The sequence below is a fragment of the Electrona antarctica genome (genome assembly GCF_951216825.1).
Source record: "Electrona antarctica genome assembly, chromosome: 1".
Classification (NCBI taxonomy): domain Eukaryota; kingdom Metazoa; phylum Chordata; class Actinopteri; order Myctophiformes; family Myctophidae; genus Electrona; species Electrona antarctica.
Genome location: NC_136806.1, coordinates 2,903,399 through 2,924,041, shown reverse-complemented (window position 1 = coordinate 2,924,041; position 20,643 = coordinate 2,903,399). Strand labels below are relative to the sequence as shown.

Here is a 20,643-nt window from a genome sequence, read left to right as displayed (position 1 = left end):
GGGTATCTTTCCTGCTTCCTGCCAGGGTGGAGTAGATCTTGCGGATCAGTTCCATGTTGTTGAGCAGAGAGTTGAAGGCGTTGAAGTAGGAGAAACTGACCACGTGGGCAGTGCTGCCCCCTGCTGCCTGGGAGGAGGAGCAACACCACACACACACACACACACACACACACACACACACACACACACACACACACACACACACACACACACACACACACACACACACACACACACACACACACACACACACACACACACACACACACACACACACACAGTTAGTTTGTTCTATTGCATTTACACTGGTTTGCAACTATTTTCATATCAAGGTCCATGATTTATTTATTCGACGTTCATATAAAAAAAATAACATTAAGCAGATAAGTGTCCTGAATCATAGCCACGTTGACAACGTTTGTAATAAACCAACCCGTTTGAGGGAGTTATGAGTGTTTCTGTTTGAGCTGCCATTGAACATACTGTACTGTAGCCCCGAAGCAAGATGGCTGCCGGGTGAACGACGTCAGAGACTCTGCCTTGAGCCATCTAGCCTTTCTACATGTCTATGGGCTGGTAGAGTACATAGAACTACACATCCCACAATGCACTGGGCCATCTAGCCTTTCTACATGTCTATGGGCTGGTAGAGTACATAGAACTACACATCCCACAGTGCACTGGGCCATCTAGCCTTTATATATGTCTATGGGCTGGTAGAGTACATAGAACTACACATCCCACAATGCACTGGGCCATCTAGCCTTTATACATGTCTATGGGCTGGTAGAGTACATAGAACTACACATCCCACAATGCACTGGGCCATCTAGCCTTTATATATGTCTATGGGCTGGTAGAGTACATAGAACTACACATCCCACAATGCACTGGGCCATCTAGCCTTTATATATGTCTATGGGCTGGTAGAGTACATAGAACTACACATCCCACAGTGCACTGGGCCATCTAGCCTTTATATATGTCTATGGGCTGGTAGAGTACATAGAACTACACATCCCACAATGCACTGGGCCACCTAGCCTTTATATATGTCTATGGGCTGGTAGAGTACATAGAACTACACATCCCACAATGCACTGGGCCATCTAGCCTTTATATATGTCTATGGGCTGGTAGAGTACATAGAACTACACATCCCACAATGCACTGGGCCACCTAGCCTTTATATATGTCTATGGGCTGGTAGAGTACATAGAACTACACATCCCACAATGCACTGGGCCATCTAGCCTTTATATATGTCTATGGGCTGGTAGAGTACATAGAACTACACATCCCACAATGCACTGGGCCACCTAGCCTTTATGTATATGGTTATAATGATACTCATAGGCTGGCAAGGATTAGCTGTGCTTATGCTACCACCTAGCGGGCAGGGAAATAATTAACACTAATTTAACTCTCGAGAGTAAAGATATTACCACCAATACCAATATTACACCTGTGATACTATAAACTGACCCTAACCCTAACCCTAACCCTATATACCACCAATACCAATATTACACCTGATACTATAAACTGACCCTAACCCTAACCCTAACCCTGTGATACTATAAACTGACCCTAACCCTAACCCTAACCCTGTGATACTATAAACTGACCCTAACCCTAACCCTAACCCTGTGATACTATAAACTGACCCTAACCCTAACCCTAACCCTAACCCTGTGATACTATAAACTGACCCTAACCCTAACCCTAACCCTAACCCTGTGATACTATAAACTGACCCTAACCCTAACCCTATATACCACCAATACCAATATTACACCTGTGATACTAGGGTTACCCTAACCCTAACCCTAACCCTAACCCTAAAATTAAACACCAAATTTCCACACGGCTTAAACAATACCAATCCAATAGGCCCACAGGGAACAGGATAGTAAACAAACCCTTAAATGCTAAACTCCTAAATGGCCCTTAATTAGAACAGAGCCAGGACAATAGCAGTAACACAAAGCCATTCAGATTAAAAATCAGACCATCTTGGTCTGAGATTGACACTAATGGGCTTGATGGGTGGACTTAATCCCCTCAAAAGTTTAATCATCAAGGTTGAATCATCAATCAACACTTTAATCGTTGACCTCAGAGGTATACGACTAATTAATTGCCCAGACTCTTCTTCAACCAAGATGGCGAAAGCAAACATTCTTTGTTCGGTACTCATACAATAGTTTGGTACAAAACACTGAAGTCCTTAAACCAGAAACCTAACCCTATATACCACCAATACCAATATTACACCTGTGATACTATAAACCCTAACCCTAACCCTAACCCTAACCCTAACCCTATATACCACCAATACCAATATTACACCTGTGATACTATAAACTGACCCTAACCCTAACCCTAACCCTAACCCTAACCCTATATACCACCAATACCAATATTACACCTGTGATACTATAAACTGACCCTAACCCTAACCCTAACCCTAACCCTAACCCTAACCCTATATACCACCAATACCAATATTACACCTGTGATACTATAAACTGACCCTAACCCTAACCCTAACCCTAACCCTAACCCTATATACCACCAATACCAATATTACACCTGTGATACTATAAACCCTAACCCTAACCCTAACCCTATATACCACCAATACCAATATTACACCTGTGATACTATAAACTGTGATTACCCTAACCCTAACCCTAACCCTAACCCTGTGATACTATAAACTGTGATTACTCTAGGCTTGTATTTATATTACACCTGTGATACTATAAACTGTGATTACTCTAGGCTTGTATTTATATACCTCCTCTGATTGCATTTTTGCACTTATCTCTTGTGATACTCTGTGATACTGTACTTGTACATTAATTGCTGCTATTGTGTTTTGTCTTCGGTTTTAAAAAGCCTTATGTACTACTGCACTTTAACCCTAAACCTAACCCTAACCCTAACCCTAAAGCCTTATGTACTACTGCACTTTAACCCTAACCCTAACCCTAACCCTAAAGCCTTATGTACTACTGCACTTTAACCCTAACCCTAACCCTAACCCTAAAGCGTTATGTACTACTGCAATACTGTCCCTCGTGGGACAATAAAGTATATCTCATCTCATCTCACCAACTCTCCATCATTTAGCTGCATGGGGACCACCTGGAACCCCCTCAAGGACCACTGGTGGTCCCCGGACCACATGGGGACCACCTGGAACCCACTGGTGGTCCCCGGACCACATGGGGACCACCTGGAACCCCCTCAAGGACCACTGGTGGTCCCCGGACCAAACAATCAATCAATGATTATTTTGTTGACAAAAATAAATCAGCTGGACCATGTCCGACCAACGTTAACAGTTTAAGGGCCCCAGACGGAGATCACCGTCAAGTTCAAGTTCATGGTCAGTTGCCCAGGACGGAGATTGATAAACGGGACGGAGATTAATGATATCAAAACCGGTCGCATCGCTCCACAACCTAGGAGCGCATCGCTCCACAACCTAGGAGCGCATCGCTCCACAGCCTAGGAGCGCTTGTTGCCCAATCCTCGATGACGCGCAAGAGTGACACGTCATCGAAAATGTTCCCTGCCTGTTTAACGAAAATCTTAAAACATTCATAACTCGCGATCTAAATCATCCCGTCTAATTATGAAAAAAAGATCCTGTGTTAGACGGCGCTCCGCGGTCCAGTCGCTAGTCGCGATAGATTTATTATTACCTCCCGTTGTTGTCGATCGACTCTAGAGTGTTGTGGCTATTGTTAGCTGCTACACACACATTCACAACAACTTCCGGTGCCCCGGTAAAAGTGGTCCGGGCGCTATAAATGATGGGCACATTTTATTAATGGATTAAATAGGTCCGGGCCCTCAAGGTGTTAATGCATGTGACGTAGGACCGCCACACGGTCGCGACGGTAGAAAACATTATTTTGTTTCGAGTGATTTGCAGTCTGACCGGATAGCTAGATTAGCTACACTAGTTGGCAGCGTGTGGCTAAATGCCCTCTGTTTACTCTGTCAGTGTGTGTGTGTGTCATGACGACCAGCGGGGGTAGTTATTAAGGCAAAGTAACGCAAAATAATCAAACCACTTGGCAAATGGCAACACAACTACAACACATATTTGTTCTGCGCGGGGCGTGAGGGGAACATTGGTTACCGTAATGACTGGAAAAACAGTTCAATGAACTGCTGTGGGCGCCGGTTGGGGCACATGGGCACCGCGGCCACTGTGGCCGTCTGGGCATATCATTTTTCGAGGGGCACACGGCCAAAGAGAGGGGCAACGACGGCCATGGCCGCCGTGGCCGTCGTGAAATTGCTGCCCTGGTCATAGATGACGATATGAAGGACTTTGTTTTTACTACTACTACTACTGTTCCCACCAGGATCAATAAAGTGTATCTTATCTTATCAGTGAACTGCTACTAGTCGCTGATACGAGCTGTGGGTCGATTCGGAGCTCACCCCGGGTTACGCAATCTACGTCTGACCACAGATTACTGTTCAATCTACGTCTGTCCAGTTTTACTGTAAATGAAACGAACCCACCCTCGGTTGACTAAAACTATGACCAAGAATACTGACAATTAGCCCTTCGCTAAGTCCCTCCCCCCAACCCGTCCTTGTCCAATAGGCACGTTAGCAATGAGGGGACAGGTCAAGCTGTCCTTCTCCCCCACAGAGATGCAGATGTTAAATGACGGGACTTCTCCATTTAAATAATCCATCATTTCAGAAGCAAGAGCTAAATCTAGTCAGCCAGGCCTGCCGTAGGCTATGCACTGGACACATGTCTTCTACATCTAGTCAACCAGGCCTGCAGTAGGCTATGCACTGGACACATGTCTTCTACATCTAGTCAACCAGGCCTGCAGTAGGCTATGCACTGGACACATGTCTTCTAAAACTAGTCAACCAGGCCTGCAGTAGGCTATGCACTGGACACATGTCTTCTACATCTAGTCAACCAGGCCTGCAGTAGGCTATGCACTGGACACATGTCTTCTAAAACTAGTCAACCAGGCCTGCAGTAGGCTATGCACTGGACACATGTCTTCTAAAACTAGTCAACCAGGCCTGCAGTAGGCTATGCACTGGACACATGTCTTCTACATCTAGTCAACCAGGCCTGCAGTAGGCTATGCACTGGACACATGTCTTCTACATCTAGTCAACCAGGCCTGCAGTAGGCTATGCACTGGACACATGTCTTCTAAATCTAGTCCACCAGGCCTGCAGTAGGCTATGCACTGGACACATGTCTTCTAAATCTAGTCCACCAGGCCTGCAGTAGGCTATGCACTGGACACATGTCTTCTAAATCTAGTCCACCAGGCCTGCAGTAGGCTATGCACTGGACACATGTCTTCTACATCTAGTCCACCAGGCCTGCAGTAGGCTATGCACTGGACACATGTCTTCTACATCTAGTCCACCAGGCCTGCAGTAGGCTATGCACTGGACACATGTCTTCTAAATCTAGTCTACCAGGCCTGCAGTAGGCTATGCACTGGACACATGTCTTCTAAATCTAGTCTACCAGGCCTGCAGTAGGCTATGCACTGGACACATGTCTTCTAAATCTAGTCCACCAGGCCTGCAGTAGGCTATGCACTGGACACATGTCTTCTAAAACTAGTCAACCAGGCCTGCAGTAGGCTATGCACTGGACACATGTCTTCTAAATCTAGTCAACCAGGCCTGCAGTAGGCTATGCACTGGACACATGTCTTCTAAATCTAGTCTACCAGGCCTGCAGTAGGCTATGCACTGGACACATGTCTTCTAAATCTAGTCAACCAGGCCTGCAGTAGGCTATGCACTGGACACATGTCTTCTGAATCTAGTCAACCAGGCCTGCAGTAGGCTATGCACTGGACACATGTCTTCTAAAACTAGTCAGCCAGGCCTGCAGTAGGCTATGCACTGGACACATGTCTTCTACACCTAGTCAACCAGGCCTGCAGTAGGCTATACACTGGACACATGTCTTCTACACCTAGTCAACCAGGCCTGCAGTAGGCTATGCACTGGACACATGTCTTCTACACCTAGTCAACCAGGTCTGCAGTAGGCTATACACTGGACACATGTCTTCTACACCTAGTCAACCAGGCCTGCAGTAGGCTATGCACTGGACACATGTCTTCTACACCTAGTCAACCAGGCCTGCAGTAGGCTATACACTGGACACATGTCTTCTACACCTAGTCAACCAGGCCTGCAGTAGGCTATGCACTGGACACATGTCTTCTACACCTAGTCAACCAGGCCTGCAGTAGGCTATGCACTGGACACATGTCTTCTACACCTAGTCAACCAGGCCTGCAGTAGGCTATGCACTGGACACATGTCTTCTACATCTAGTCAACCAGGCCTGCAGTAGTAAAGAACAGGGTCTAGTCAACCAGGCCTGCAGTAGTAAAGAACAGGGTCTAGTCAACCAGGCCTGCAGTAGTAAAGAACAGGGTCTAGTCAACCAGGCCTGCAGTAGTAAAGAACAGGGTCTAGACTCACAGACACCAGGTTCTAGTAGTACAGAACAGGGTCTAGACTCACAGACACCAGGTTCTAGTAGTACAGAACAGGGTCTAGACTCACAGACACCAGGTTCTAGATACCAGGTTCTAGGTTCTAGTAGTACAGAACAGGGTCTAGACTCACAGACACCAGGTTCTCCTCTGTGAACGGGGTCAGCATGTGGTGTCTGATGGTGCTCATGATGTCAGAGAAGTCCATGGCGCTGATCACCCCGATCTTCTCCCGGTCCTTCTGGAGGAAGGCCTGGCGCGCGTGTTCCAGCTGGAGCTCCTACGCACACACACACACACACACACACACACACACACACACACACACACACACACACACACACATCTATATATGGGCATAAAAGGACACAGGTAGACAGACATAGAGTGCGTTTGGTGTGTGTGTGTGTGTGTGTGTGTGTGTGTGTGTGTGTGTGTGTGTAGCTGTAGGAACTGTGTGAACTCCAGGTAGGTCAGTCTCTTCGTGCGGTCGTACCTGTAGGAACTGGGTGAACTCCAGGTCGGTCAGTCTCTTCGTGCGGTCGTACCTGTAGGAACTGTGTGAACTCCAGGTAGGTCAGTCTCTTCGTGCGGTCGTACCTGTAGGAACTGGGTGAACTCCAGGTAGGTCAGTCTCTTCGTGCGGTCGTACCTGTAGGAACTGGGTGAACTCCAGGTAGGTCAGTCTCTTCGTGCGGTCGTACCTGTAGGAACTGGGTGAACTCCAGGTAGGTCAGTCTCTTCGTGCGGTCGTGTCCAAAGTGCAGTCGGATGAACTCACAGTCCCAGTTGAACGGGATGTGGTGATGAACCGTCGTCTGGCTGAAGATGTCACGCACGTTCTCTACACGCACACGCACACGCACACACACACACACGCACACACACGCGCACACACACACACGCACACACACACACACGCCCTTCAATGCTTGAGACCTTTGACTGACAGTAGCTCTGACCAATTGCGTCAAAGAGAAAATGTTTGAACCCGCCCCCCGGGAAACAAGATCCATACACAGCATCTCCAGACTCAAATACCACACGACAGTGTGATTTGAGTCTGGACACGCACGCACGCGCGCACGCGCACACGCGCACGCGCACACGCACACGCACACACACAAACACACACACACGGCTCCGTACCGAAGGAGATGTCTCCGGTGCCCGTCTTGTCGAACAGCTGGAAGGCCACGATGAACAGAGCATCTGGAGCGCACAGAACCGACTCCAACGCCAAGAACTCCTGGAAGGAGATGAGCCTGGGAGAGAGACACCGGGACACAGAGAGAGAGAGGAGAGAGAGAGAGGAGAGAGAGAGACACCAGGACACAGAGAGAGAGAGGAGAGAGAGAGAGAGACACCGGGACACAGAGAGAGAGAGGAGAGAGAGAGAGGAGAGAGAGAGACACCGGGACACACAGAGAGAGAGAGGAGAGAGAGAGAGAGAGGAGAGAGAGAGACACCGGGACACAGAGAGAGAGAGAGAGAGAGAGAGAGAGAGAGACACCAGGACACACACACAGAGAGAGAGAGAGAGACACCAGGACACACACACAGAGAGAGAGAGAGAGAGACACCAGGACACACACACAGAGAGAGAGAGAGAGAGACACCAGGACACACACACAGAGAGAGAGAGAGAGACACCAGGACACACACACAGAGAGAGAGAGAGAGACACCAGGACACACAGAGAGAGAGAGAGAGAGAGAGAGAGAGAGAGAGAGAGACACCGGGACACACAGAGAGAGAGAGAGAGAGAGAGAGAGAGAGAGAGAGAGACACCAGGACACACAGAGAGAGAGGAGAGAGAGAGACACCAGGACACAGAGGAGAGAGACACCAGGACACAGAGAGAGAGACACCAGGACACAGAGAGAGAGAGGAGAGAGAGAGAGAGGAGAGAGAGAGACACCGGGACACAGAGAGAGAGAGAGGAGAGAGAGAGAGAGGAGAGAGAGAGACACCAGGACACACACACAGAGAGAGAGAGAGAGAGAGAGAGAGAGAGAGACACCAGGACACACAGAGAGAGGAGAGAGAGAGAGAGATGTTATGAACTGGACTGAAATGACCTTTGACCTTTGACCTTGTCAATGACTCTTTAGTCAACCTGAACAAATTATGCTTAAAAAGGTCTTTTGACGACACCAAAAAGGTCCTCTAAAATAAATCACTGGTTCCACCTTTTCATACTGAAGAAAATATCTGTCTCTCCAAGTACCTTAAAACACAGCAGCGTAGACCTGCCCTTTGTGTTCCATTCCTATAATAACTGATGTTAAAATACAGCAGCGTAGACCTGCCCTTTGTGTTCCATTCCTATAATAACTGATGTTAAAACACAGCAGCGTAGACCTGCCCTTTAGGCTCCATTCCTATAATAACTGATGTTAAAACACAGCAGCGTAGACCTGCCCTTTGTGTTCCATTCCTATAATAACTGATGTTAAAATACAGCAGCGTAGACCTGCCCTTTGTGTTCCATTCCTATAATAACTGATGTTAAAATACAGCAGCGTAGACCTGCCCTTTGTGTTCCATTCCTATAATAACTGATGTTAAAATACAGCAGCGTAGACCTGCCCTTTGTGTTCCATTCCTATAATAACTGATGTTAAAACACAGCAGCGTAGACCTGCCCTTTAGGCTCCATTCCTATAATAACTGATGTTAAAACACAGCAGCGTAGACCTGCCCTTTGTGTTCCATTCCTATAATAACTGATGTTAAAATACAGCAGCGTAGACCTGCCCTTTGTGTTCCATTCCTATAATAACTGATGTTAAAATACAGCAGCGTAGACCTGCCCTTTGTGTTCCATTCCTATAATAACTGATGTTAAAATACAGCAGCGTAGACCTGCCCTTTGTGTTCCATTCCTATAATAACTGATGTTAAAATACAGCAGCGTAGTCCTGCCCTTTGTGTTCCATTCCTATAATAACTGATGTTATAATACAGCAGCGTAGACCTGCCCTTTGTGTTCCATTCCTATAATAACTGATGTTAAAATACAGCAGCGTAGACCTGCCCTTTAGGTTCCATTCCTATAATAACTGATGTTAAAATACAGCAGCGTAGACCTGCCCTTTGTGTTCCATTCCTATAATAATAACTGATGTTAAAACACAGCAGCGTAGACCTGCCCTTTGTGTTCCATTACTATAATAACTGATGTTAAAACACAGCAGCGTAGACCTGCCCTTTGTGTTCCATTCCTATAATAACTGATGTTATAATACAGCAGCGTAGACCTGCCCTTTGTGTTCCATTCCTATAATAACTGATGTTATAATACAGCAGCGTAGACCTGCCCTTTGTGTTCCATTCCTATAATAACTGATGTTAAAATACAGCAGCGTAGACCTGCCCTTTGTGTTCCATTCCTATAATAACTGATGTTAAAATACAGCAGCGTAGACCTGCCCTTTGTGTTCCATTCCTATAATAGCTGATGTTAAAATACAGCAGCGTAGACCTGTCCTTTGTGTTCCATTCCTATAATAACTGATGTTAAAATACAGCAGCGTAGACCTGCCCTTTGTGTTCCATTCCTCTAATAACTGATGTTAAAATACAGCAGCGTAGACCTGCCCTTTGTGTTCCATTCCTATAATAACTGATGTTAAAATACAGCAGCGTAGACCTGCCCTTTGTGTTCCATTCCTATAATAACTGATGTTAAAATACAGCAGCGTAGACCTGCCCTTTGTGTTCCATTCCTATAATAACTGATGTTAAAATACAGCAGCGTAGACCTGCCCCTTGTGTTCCATTCCTATAATAACTGATGTTAAAATACAGCAGCGTAGACCTGCCCTTTGTGTTCCATTCCTATAATAACTGATGTTAAAATACAGCAGCGTAGACCTGCCCTTTAGGTTCCATTCCTATAATAACTGATGTTAAAATACAGCAGCGTAGACCTGCCCTTTGTGTTCCATTCCTATAATAACTGATGTTAAAATACAGCAGCGTAGACCTGCCCTTTGTGTTCCATTCCTATAATAACTGATGTTAAAATACAGCAGCGTAGACCTGCCCCTTGTGTTCCATTCCTATAATAACTGATGTTAAAATACAGCAGCGTAGACCTGCCCTTTGTGTTCCATTCCTATAATAACTGATGTTAAAATACAGCAGCGTAGACCTGCCCTTTGTGTTCCATTCCTATAATAACTGATGTTAAAATACAGCAACGTAGACCTGCCCTTTGTGTTCCATTCCTATAATAACTGATGTTAAAATACAGCAGCGTAGACCTGCCCTTTGTGTTCCATTCCTATAATAACTGATGTTAAAATACAGCAGCGTAGACCTGCCCTTTGTGTTCCATTCCTATAATAACTGATGTTAAAATACAGCAGCGTAGACCTGCCCTTTGTGTTCCATTCCTATAATAACTGATGTTAAAATACAGCAGCGTAGACCTGCCCTTTGTGTTCCATTCCTATAATAACTGATGTTATAATACAGCAGCGTAGACCTGCCCTTTGTGTTCCATTCCTATAATAACTGATGTTAAAATACAGCAGCGTAGACCTGCCCTTTGTGTTCCATTCCTATAATAACTGATGTTAAAATACAGCAGCGTAGACCTGCCCTTTGTGTTCCATTCCTATTATAACTGATGTTAAAATACAGCAGCGTAGACCTGCCCTTTGTGTTCCATTCCATTCCATTTTTGCGATTTTTGAAAAATAGCAGACCTACAAGCTCGTAGCGCTGCACTCTGTGCTCTATGAGCTTGTAGATCTTGTAGATCTGCTATTTTTCAACAGCTAAAGTATAACAATGTTTAAAACACCAACAGGGGTTCCTGCCCAAAATGCGTTAATAAATCAAATTAAAAAAATCGCCATAAAACTTGGAAATAAAAAACACACAGTCCTAAATGATGTTAATTAATGATTTAGAAGACATTTGGTCTCAGTCCTAAATGATGTTAATTAATGATTTAGAAGACATTTAGAAGACATTTAGAAGACATTTGTAGAATGTGGTCTCAGTCCTAAACCCTGATTTAGAAGACATTTGTAGAATGTGGTCTCAGTCCTTTTAGAAGACATTTGTGACCCCACGCGATATAGAGACTGCCATCGCGGGGGTGGCAACTGTTCAGGACAGCTGAAAAACTATTTTATTTTTCCTTTTTTATTTTTCTGTCTAAAATGATCTGAAGCTATATTATTATTCATGTAATGTTAGCGCAGGTCTGAAATAGATGTCAGAGCTTAACTCGGCATGTAAACATGACATAATTGTATTAATGTTTAAGTGTAATGATTTTATTGACCGGATTATCCGTAGTCCTCCAGCCGTTAGCTTAAATGTGCTAATATTATAAGCTAACTGCATTACTAAAGCCAATGTATTGCGGTAAATGCGGCATGTCCGCGGTAAATTACTTATAAAAGTGAGTCGCGTTATATTTACCTTAAATACCAGCCAAAGTACATTCCAAATAAACAATTATTTGCCACGTTATGTTGTTATATCAGTTTAATTAATAAAAAACATTACGTTTCTTCTTCGTTGGTATAAGGGGAAATGTTGAAACACTTCCGCATTTCTTCTTCTTTGTTTTTGTGAAATGTTGAGTGACGGCCTGAGATTGGCTAATTCCGTATGACGCAGGCGCCTGTGATTGGCTCTGGCTGTGTTTTACTTCCTTATTGTTCCTTATTTCAGCGACAGAAACAGCTGCCTGTGTGTGTGGCGTTTAATGAACATGGAAGCAGAAAACGAAAAGAACACGATGGACCCTGCTGCTAGACGCGATTTTATCGCTAAAAGAATTTGTACTCTACTTAACATGTTGAGGGCAGAAGGTTTGAGACCAAGCCATCAACTAGAATTGGACAAGGAGCTCGAGGAGTTTTTAGATATGGATGACGGTGATGTTGGAAGTCTGACGGAGGAAGATGACTCGGACGAAGAATCCAGTTTGCCAGGTGATATCGACGATGTTCGTGTATTTGAAAATGATGACACAGACTGTAACATTGTCACAGTGGAGGAAAATATCCACGAGGAGACATTAGCCAACGAGGTTGTCCATCCTATTAGAGACAATGAACTCAATAAAATCCGAAACTTCATGTGTAGATGCACAAAGCGCCGGGCAGATAAAGAGAACGATTCCGCACAGTCGTGTATGCTAAAGTTGGATCCATTAGATGTATATGACAGACGTCAGCAGATATCCATGTTGGCGGCAGACATGAGAGACATGCTGATTATGGGACATTATGATACTCACATAAGAACAACAGAGATGACTAGTAACAACAAAAAAACGCCAACCAAACGGAAGGCTCCATGGACAGAATACATCGTCAATGACATAAAAATCTGCAGGACAACGTACATGTTTATGCATTGGTAAGCTTGTAGATTTGCTATAGCTAATTTCATGTAGCCTATATGATATTTCATTGTATATTAATTACAATTATATTCTGATTCTACATACATTACATTATACATTAGACTACATACATTCATCATACATGCATGATGACCACATACATTTTAAATGTTAAATGTTTTCATTCTAGCTTGGCAGAGAAAACACTCATTGCTATCCACAAGCAGTTCAGAGACTATGGATTTGTGCCACGCTCTGTGAAGAAACCTCGACAGAAGCGCTATCTGCAGCCAAATGACATTCAGCGGGTCATATCCTTCATAAGAGGTATTGTAAACAAGTGTAATGCTTTATGGTGTTGTCCCCAAAACAGTCTTTGTATTGAGTTGCGCTTGAAATGTACTGTAATTTTCCAATCTGTTAATAAATACTTCAATCAATCAGGTTATGCTGCAGAGTATGCTGTGGTTTTGCCAGGGCGCCAAGCAAACCAGAAAAACTTTTCTGGAGAAGTCCTCTCCTCTAGTACCACCAGGGCAGAAGTTTGGCGTAAATACCAGGAGACATCAAAGAAATATGAGCCTGGTAGGTTAAAAAGAAAGCATGTTATGATGTAAACACTAGGGGTGGATGCTATGTGAAAATAAACAAAGTGTGTGTGTGTGTGTGTGTGTGTGTGTGTGCGTGTGTGCGCACCATGACTGTTATGATTTGTTTAGTTTAGTTTAAGTTTATTGTTTTTGTTCGAGCCATTTCTGTTCTGTTACTTTGAGCTGGGTTTTCTTTATACTAATTTTATGCTTGTTGTTCTTTTCCCCCACTGTGGTGAGTGCTGCACTGCTGCTATCCGGACACCAAGGGGAGCCTAGTGGTATATCAGCCGACTGGCCGTGTGGGTGGCGGCGAGTAGGATCTCACTGTAGCCCACGACCAAGGTTAAAGGTTTGCTGTGTTATGAATGCGAGCACCTCTTTTCACGGTGTCGCTCTTGCTCTTTCTTGCATGCTGTGTGCTTCAGTGCGTGTGTGTGCTTAGATATTCTTCCTAGTCGTTTATTTGGGCAAAGGCTAGTTCCCCTACAGGTTAGCTCTCCTATGAACGTTTGGTCGACTGTTTTGCCTGATTGGCTCTGAATGTAGCAGTACATGGTTTTTAAATGTAATGTAATGTAATCTGTCCTTTTTTTCCAGATGCCCGTGTTTTGTCTCTTAGCTCATTCAGATACATCTGGAAGACGTTTCTGCCAGACATAAAGTGTACCAAGCCTATGTCAGACTTATGTTGGCAGTGTCAAAAGAACAACTACAAGGTACAGTATGTAAATCATTATGAATGGTCAAAATGATTCAAGATCACAAATATGAATTCTAGGGTCCTTGTGGTTACAGTACTAGTGGAATTGTGATGGAGATAGAAGAGTAATTACATGTGGATAACAATCCACTATGCTTGTGCTGTTTTTTTATTTTCCCTTTTGTACAGGTTTACCGAAGTAACGGTCTGGCAGAGGAAGAGAAACGTGACACACTTAATGTACAGCTTGAGCACTTGTCCCTGGTTAAGGGCGAGCGAGACCTATATAACTGCATGCGCAGAGACTGCAAAGAGATTTGCACAGATCAGGATCTGCATCTGCTGAACGGCCCTGTTCCACCTGCAAGCAGGGACTTCAAGATGCACTATTCCTTTGACTTTGCTCAACAGGTAAACTCAATTAAAAGAAAAAAGATAAAACAGATTTGTCAGTCTGAAAATACAAAAAATAATAACAGCCTAATTTGCTATTTTCTTACAGATCTTGTATCCACATCGCCATCACCAGCCAGGAGAGATATTTTTCAAAACTCCACGCAAGTGTGGAATTTTTGGTATATGCTGTGAAGGGATACCAGAACAGGTCAACTACCTTGTAGATGAAGGCATGACATGTGGCAAAGGGAGCAATTCAGTCATTAGCTATGTACACCACTTCTTCTGTAATTATGGGCTGGGAGAGACGGACGTGGATCTTCACTGTGACAACTGCTGTGGCCAGAATAAAAACAAGTTTGTCTTGTGGTATTGTGCCTGGCGCACGATACACAAACTGCATCATCAACTCGGGCTCCACTTTTTGATTGTAGGTCACACAAAATTTGCTCCTGACTGCTACTTCGGTCAGTTCAAGAAGATCTTCCATAAGTCAGACGCCCACAACCTGGCTGACATCGCTGCAATGGTGAACAACAGCTCAAAGCCCAACATCGCACAGCTGGTTGGAACAGAGGATGGCCGTGTGATGGTGCACTGCTATGACTGGCAGAAATTCCTCCAACCATACTTCCGCCCACTGGAGCACATCAAACAGTACCAGCATTTCCGGTGGGTTTATTTTATATTTAAACATTTGTATGTATTTATTGACACTTTTCAATTATATAAAAACTTGTGTTTCAACCCTATAACAACCACTACTTACATAATTTAATATTTCATCACATGCAGCTTTGATGCCAACAAGCCTGGCATAGTGTTTGCCAAGAAACGACACAACGATGAAGAAGAGGTGAAGTTCCAACTGCTTCGTGACGTCAACGTCCTGCCACCAAAGCATGGATTTCCCACTCTACAACCAGCAGGACTGGACAGAGAGAGGCAGGCCTATCTGTACAAACACATCCGAGAGTATTGTGAGGACTATGCCAAAGACACAACATGTCCTAAGCCACCACCCAGCCCACCATCACGCCCAACAAAGTCAAAGACACCAGCCAGATTGTAATAGGATGTTAATAGGATGTTATACCAGGAATTGTTTGCTGTGTTGTTTGCTGTGTGTGTTGTGTGTGTATATATATAAGGTCAATGGCCTGAGTCACGTTATACCCAGGGGGCAAAGGGGGTTGACCTGCATTTGTCACAACATACAAAGTTGTCCACCAGAAATAATATCTATGACCCCATAGGATCACAGCCTATATGGACAACTCGGTCAATTTTGTTGCGAAAGTCCAATATGGCCGCCTCCAATATTAGCCCCTATTAGTTATAATGGGGGGTGAATAGGGCAACATTTTAAACTGAGAGATATTTCCACGAAACTTCTCAGGTTGATCAATGATATGAATACGAACATCTTTTGTATTGCAAGTTTCCATGAAATCCAATATGGCCGCCACAATATGGCCGCCACAATATTAGCACCAAGAAAATAGGTTTTGGCTCTAACTTCTGAACCAGATGAGCTATAAATGCAAACATGGTGTCTATTTCATGGTTTCTGACCATGTGAGACTCAATGGAATACCTATTTTTATTATTGGGTGTGTCTGGACCCTTATTGTGCATATTTACAAGATGGTGGCTACCCGAAATAGTGCTTTACCATGATTTCTACCATGATTGTTGACTGTTTTGGCAAACACAAGCAATATTAATCCATTGGCTAAGATTCATGGCACAGAAGGAACATATTTACTTGAGCTTGCATATTGTCAAAATGGCTGCAAACATGAAAAAGAAAATTTCCTGTCAGATCCTATTACCCAGGGGGGCAAACTACCCCTTTTTGGATACCTGCATTTGCCATAACATCAAAGGTTGTCCACCAGAAATATCTATGACCCAATAGAATCACAACCTATATGGACACACCGGTCAATTTCTTTGCTAGAAATCCAATATGGCCACCACAATATTAGCCCCCATTAGCCTATAATGCGGGTGAATAGGGCAACATTTTTAACTGAGGGATATTTCCACGAAACTTCACAGGTTGATCAATGATACGAATACCATAATGGTTTGTATTGGAAGTTTCCATGATATCCAATATGGCCACCACAATACTAGCACCCAGAAAATAGGTTTGGCTCTAAATTCTGAACCAGATGAGCTAATACAAACTCATGGTTTCTAACCACGAGAGATATATAAATATTTTAGCCATAATAAGTATTATTGTTCTGGGGTGTTTCTTTGCAGAAAGACATCCACTGAGTATGGATGGTCTCTCAGTGATGGTCCCCTGTCCATCTAGAGCCAGCCTGGCCTATGCCAGAAAATCTGTTCATGTGCCAGGGACTGGAGACAAGATGCAGCAGGAGCTTCACTCCATTCCTGACTGATGCATCACCATTGTCTTGGACTCTGGCTGGCATCCTGTCATGAAAGGACGCGATGAGAGAGATCAATGTCCCTGGACAGCCAAACTTGCCAGGGATCTGCCACAGGCCCTCACAATTGACTGTGTGAAAGGCCTTGGTGAGGTCGACAAACACCATATAGAGACCCTTCTGCTCTCTGCACTTTTCTTGCAGCTGGCAAATGGAAAAGATCATGTTACAGGTACCTCTGCCTCCGTGGAAACCACATTGGGATCCAGGGACAACATTCTCAGCATGGCTGATTAGCCGGTTGAGGATGATTCTTGCTAAGATCTTTCCTGTGATGTTCAGGACTCAGGAGGGCTATACCATGATGGTTATCACAGTATGCCCTGTCCCTTTTCCTCTTGTAAACATGCACTATGGATGCGTCCTTGAAGTCTTGAGGGACTTCCCCCAATCCAGATTACCTGGTACAGGTGCCATGCCTCCATTCTTGTAGATGTCTGCGGGCAACCCATCACCTCCTGGTGCCTTTCCAGAAGTGGTTTGTTGGAGTGCTTTCACTGTCTCTGCACTGGTGGGGGGGGGTCAGCCAGATCAGCTTTGATTGGCAGCTGGGGTATCGTGGCAATATCCTCTTCGGAAATTGAGGACTCTCTGTTTAAGACCTCACTGAAGTGCTCTTCCCAGTGTGCTAGGATGTCACTCTTGTCAGTGAGCAGGACACTTGTCAGAGGAGCGGACTGGAGTTGAGCCAGTGGTTTTGGGCCCATAAAGAGCACACAGAATGATGCATGCATCTGAGACATTCCCAGTCAGGAATGGAGTGAAGCTCCTGCTGCATCTTGTCTCCAGTCCCTGGCACATGAACAGATTTTCTGGCAGCCTTTGATACAGCTACATGATATTGTCTTGTTCATTGACATAGGCCAGGCTGGCTCTGTAGATGGACAGGGGACTGCATTCCAGTCACTGAGAGACCATCCAGACTCAGTGAAGGAAGGGATGTCCGGCTTGGCGATGCACGTCCCTGCCAGGGATGATTGTTAACATAAACAGAGGAAATGCCAACAAACAGTAGAACAAAACCAAAATACAGCCAGAGGGATGTCTTTCTGCAAAGAAACACCCCAGAACAATAATATCTTTCGTGGTTACAATTTAGGCATTTAGCAGACGCTCTTAATTGGTTAGAAACCATGAGTTTGTATTTCTAGCTCATCTGGTTCAGAATTTAGAGCCAAACCTATTTGCTGGGTGCTAGTATTGTGGTGGCCATATTAGATATCATGGAAACTTCCAATACAAACAATTATGGTATTCATATCATTGATCAACCTGTGAAGTTTTGTGGAAATATCCCTCAGTTAAAAATGTTGCCCTATTCACCCGCATTATAGGCTAATGGGGGCTAATATTGTGGTGGCCATATTGGATTTCCAGCAAAGAAATTGACCGGTGTGTCCACATAGGTTGTGAATCTATTGGGTCATAGATATTTCTGGTGGATAACCTTTGATGTTATGGCAAATGCAGGTATCCAAAAAAGGAATGGTTTGCCCCCCTGGGTAATAGGATCTGACAGGAAATGTAATGTCTTTTCTTTTTCATGTTTGCAGCCATTTTGACAAAATGCAAGCTCAAGAAAATATGTTCCTTCTGTGCCATGAATCTTAGCCAATGGATTAATATTGCTTGTGTTTGCCAAAACAGTCAACAATCATGGTAGAAATCATGGTAAAGCACTATTTCGGGTAGTTACCATCTTGTAAATATGCACAATAAGGGTCCAGACACACCCAATAATGAAAATAGGTATTCCATTGAGTCTCTCATGGTCAAACCATGAAATAGACACCAAGTTTGCATTTCTAGCTTATCTGGTTCAGAAGTTAGAGCCAAAACCTATTTGTTTGGTGCTAATAATGTGGCGGCCATATTGTGGCGGCCATATTGGATTTCATGGAAACTTGCAATACAAAAAAGGTTTGTATTCATATCATTGATCAACCTGAGAAGTTTCGTGGAAATATCTCTCAGTTTAAAATTTTGCCCTATTCACCCCCCATTATAACTAATAGGGGCTAATATTGGGGGCGGCCATATTGGACTTTCGCAACAAAATTGACCGAGTTGTCCATATAGGTTGTGATCCTATGGGGTCATAGATATTATTTCTGGTGGACAACTTTGTATGTTATGACAAATGCAGGTTTCCTAAAAAAAGGGTGGTTTGCCCCCTGGGTATTATGTATTTCTACCTTAAATACTAGTCTAAGTACATTACAAAAATGTTTATTTAATAAACATTAAGGCCTCTTCATCCTTGCTTGTTTTGTTGGAACAATAGGGGTCACTGTTTTACCGAATATTTGCCGTTGGGATTTCTCAGATTTGTTTGAGAAACGGATATTATTATTATGCTATTATGATTAACGTGAATGAAGCTTTACTTCATCAGAGTTACGCAAACTCCGTTTACTTCATGGGGCCAGTCTGTCTGTTAGTCTGTAATGGCGGCTCTTCTACATAACCTTCTTTGTCCCTATTTGAAGGCCTCAAATAGGGACAACCGGAAGTTTACGGAATGCATTGCAGTCTATGGGCTCGTGCAAGTACATGAACCACGTGACCGGGCTGTTTTCTGCCCCCTCAATATCGCAACTCTTCTATAAGATGGCTCTCCGCATCAAGTGCATAATACTTGTTTATTTGGAGTGAACATGACATTGACGAGTAAATAATATTAACACGACTCCCGTCGATAAGTTATTTAGCCTGGACATTTCCGCATTTAGCTGAAAACGGGCTTAGTACTATTCGGCTAGCGGCAGGAGCTAACGGCTAACAGTCCAGGCCAGGCAGATGCAAAGATGCTGTCTACCATTCTGTCAATGTAAGCGTTTGTATAGCTGTTGCAAAAGACACAAAGCTACAGAGCTACAAAGATGAACTGGTTTCAACTTCACCTACACAGATTCAAAGCTACAAATACGCTGTGTATCTTTGTTTTTGTTCCCCTCTATTGAGAACAAAGGGACGTTTAATAAAAACTGTGGTAACTGCATTATGTATTCAACTTTGACTACTATTTGAATCTACCCCAATAACATAATATAGGTGCTAAAACATTGACATTTTCCAGTTACTATAGTTACTTTGTAGATTTTGATAATTATTATAAAACATACATTAACCACTTCAACCTTATATGCATTAGTATGAATAGGGTAGTAGTACTTTAACTTAAGTAAATCAATTGGGTAATTTATAGTATAGGCCTACTACTTTTTTGAATTTGACAATTTTATAAAGGCTCATTTCCTTACTATACCCTGACCCAGAATTAATAACTATAGCTTCACTCTTGTTTTCGACTCAATACTGCCCCCGCCTGGGGGGGTAGAGTACCTCATTTTAGCAATGAAGAGGAAACAGCGCCCCCAAATGCCACTGACCGTGGAACTGCATCTTTGAAGACCAAATTCTCAGATTGCTGTATCTCTGCAAGACATTACTCTATAAGCCATATCTCAAAAACTAGTGGGTCAAACTGCACAACCAATATGTCAATTTGAAGCTATGATTCCCTGCTTTCATATGACATGATAAAAACAAAAATGAAAAAAATCCAATGGCAGTC

The 20,643-nt window shown here is 43.8% G+C and overlaps 2 protein-coding genes across 2 annotated transcripts in view; one reads left to right on the top strand and one right to left on the bottom strand.

Annotated features, from left to right (window-relative positions):
• The window catches only part of LOC306922045 (electrogenic aspartate/glutamate antiporter SLC25A12, mitochondrial-like), a 69,605-nt gene that overhangs the window by 35,667 nt on the left and 13,295 nt on the right, over nt 1–20,643 (bottom strand). Inside the window, 4 exon segments of the mRNA XM_079499423.1 lie at nt 1–127; nt 6,667–6,813; nt 7,238–7,377; nt 7,683–7,798. The exon segment at nt 1–127 is cut by the window's left edge and continues 12 nt beyond it. Coding sequence (XP_079355549.1) covers nt 1–127; nt 6,667–6,813; nt 7,238–7,377; nt 7,683–7,798 — 530 coding nt within the window.
• LOC306922054 (uncharacterized protein) lies at nt 14,501–15,694 on the top strand. Its single transcript, XM_079499439.1, has 3 exons — nt 14,501–14,616; nt 14,708–15,273; nt 15,397–15,694. The coding sequence occupies exons 1-3, from the start codon at nt 14,587–14,589 to the stop codon at nt 15,671–15,673; spliced, it is 873 nt and encodes a 290-aa protein (XP_079355565.1). The 5' UTR covers nt 14,501–14,586; the 3' UTR covers nt 15,674–15,694.

Excerpts from the sequence above, each read along its gene's own strand:
- LOC306922054 (XM_079499439.1), top strand. The coding sequence starts at position 14,587 with ATGCACTATTCCTTTGACTTTGCTCAACAG. Across the intron at positions 14,617-14,707 it reads CCTTTGACTTTGCTCAACAG|ATCTTGTATCCACATCGCCA; the intron begins GTAAACTCAATT and ends ATTTTCTTACAG. Across the intron at positions 15,274-15,396 it reads AAACAGTACCAGCATTTCCG|CTTTGATGCCAACAAGCCTG; the intron begins GTGGGTTTATTT and ends CATCACATGCAG.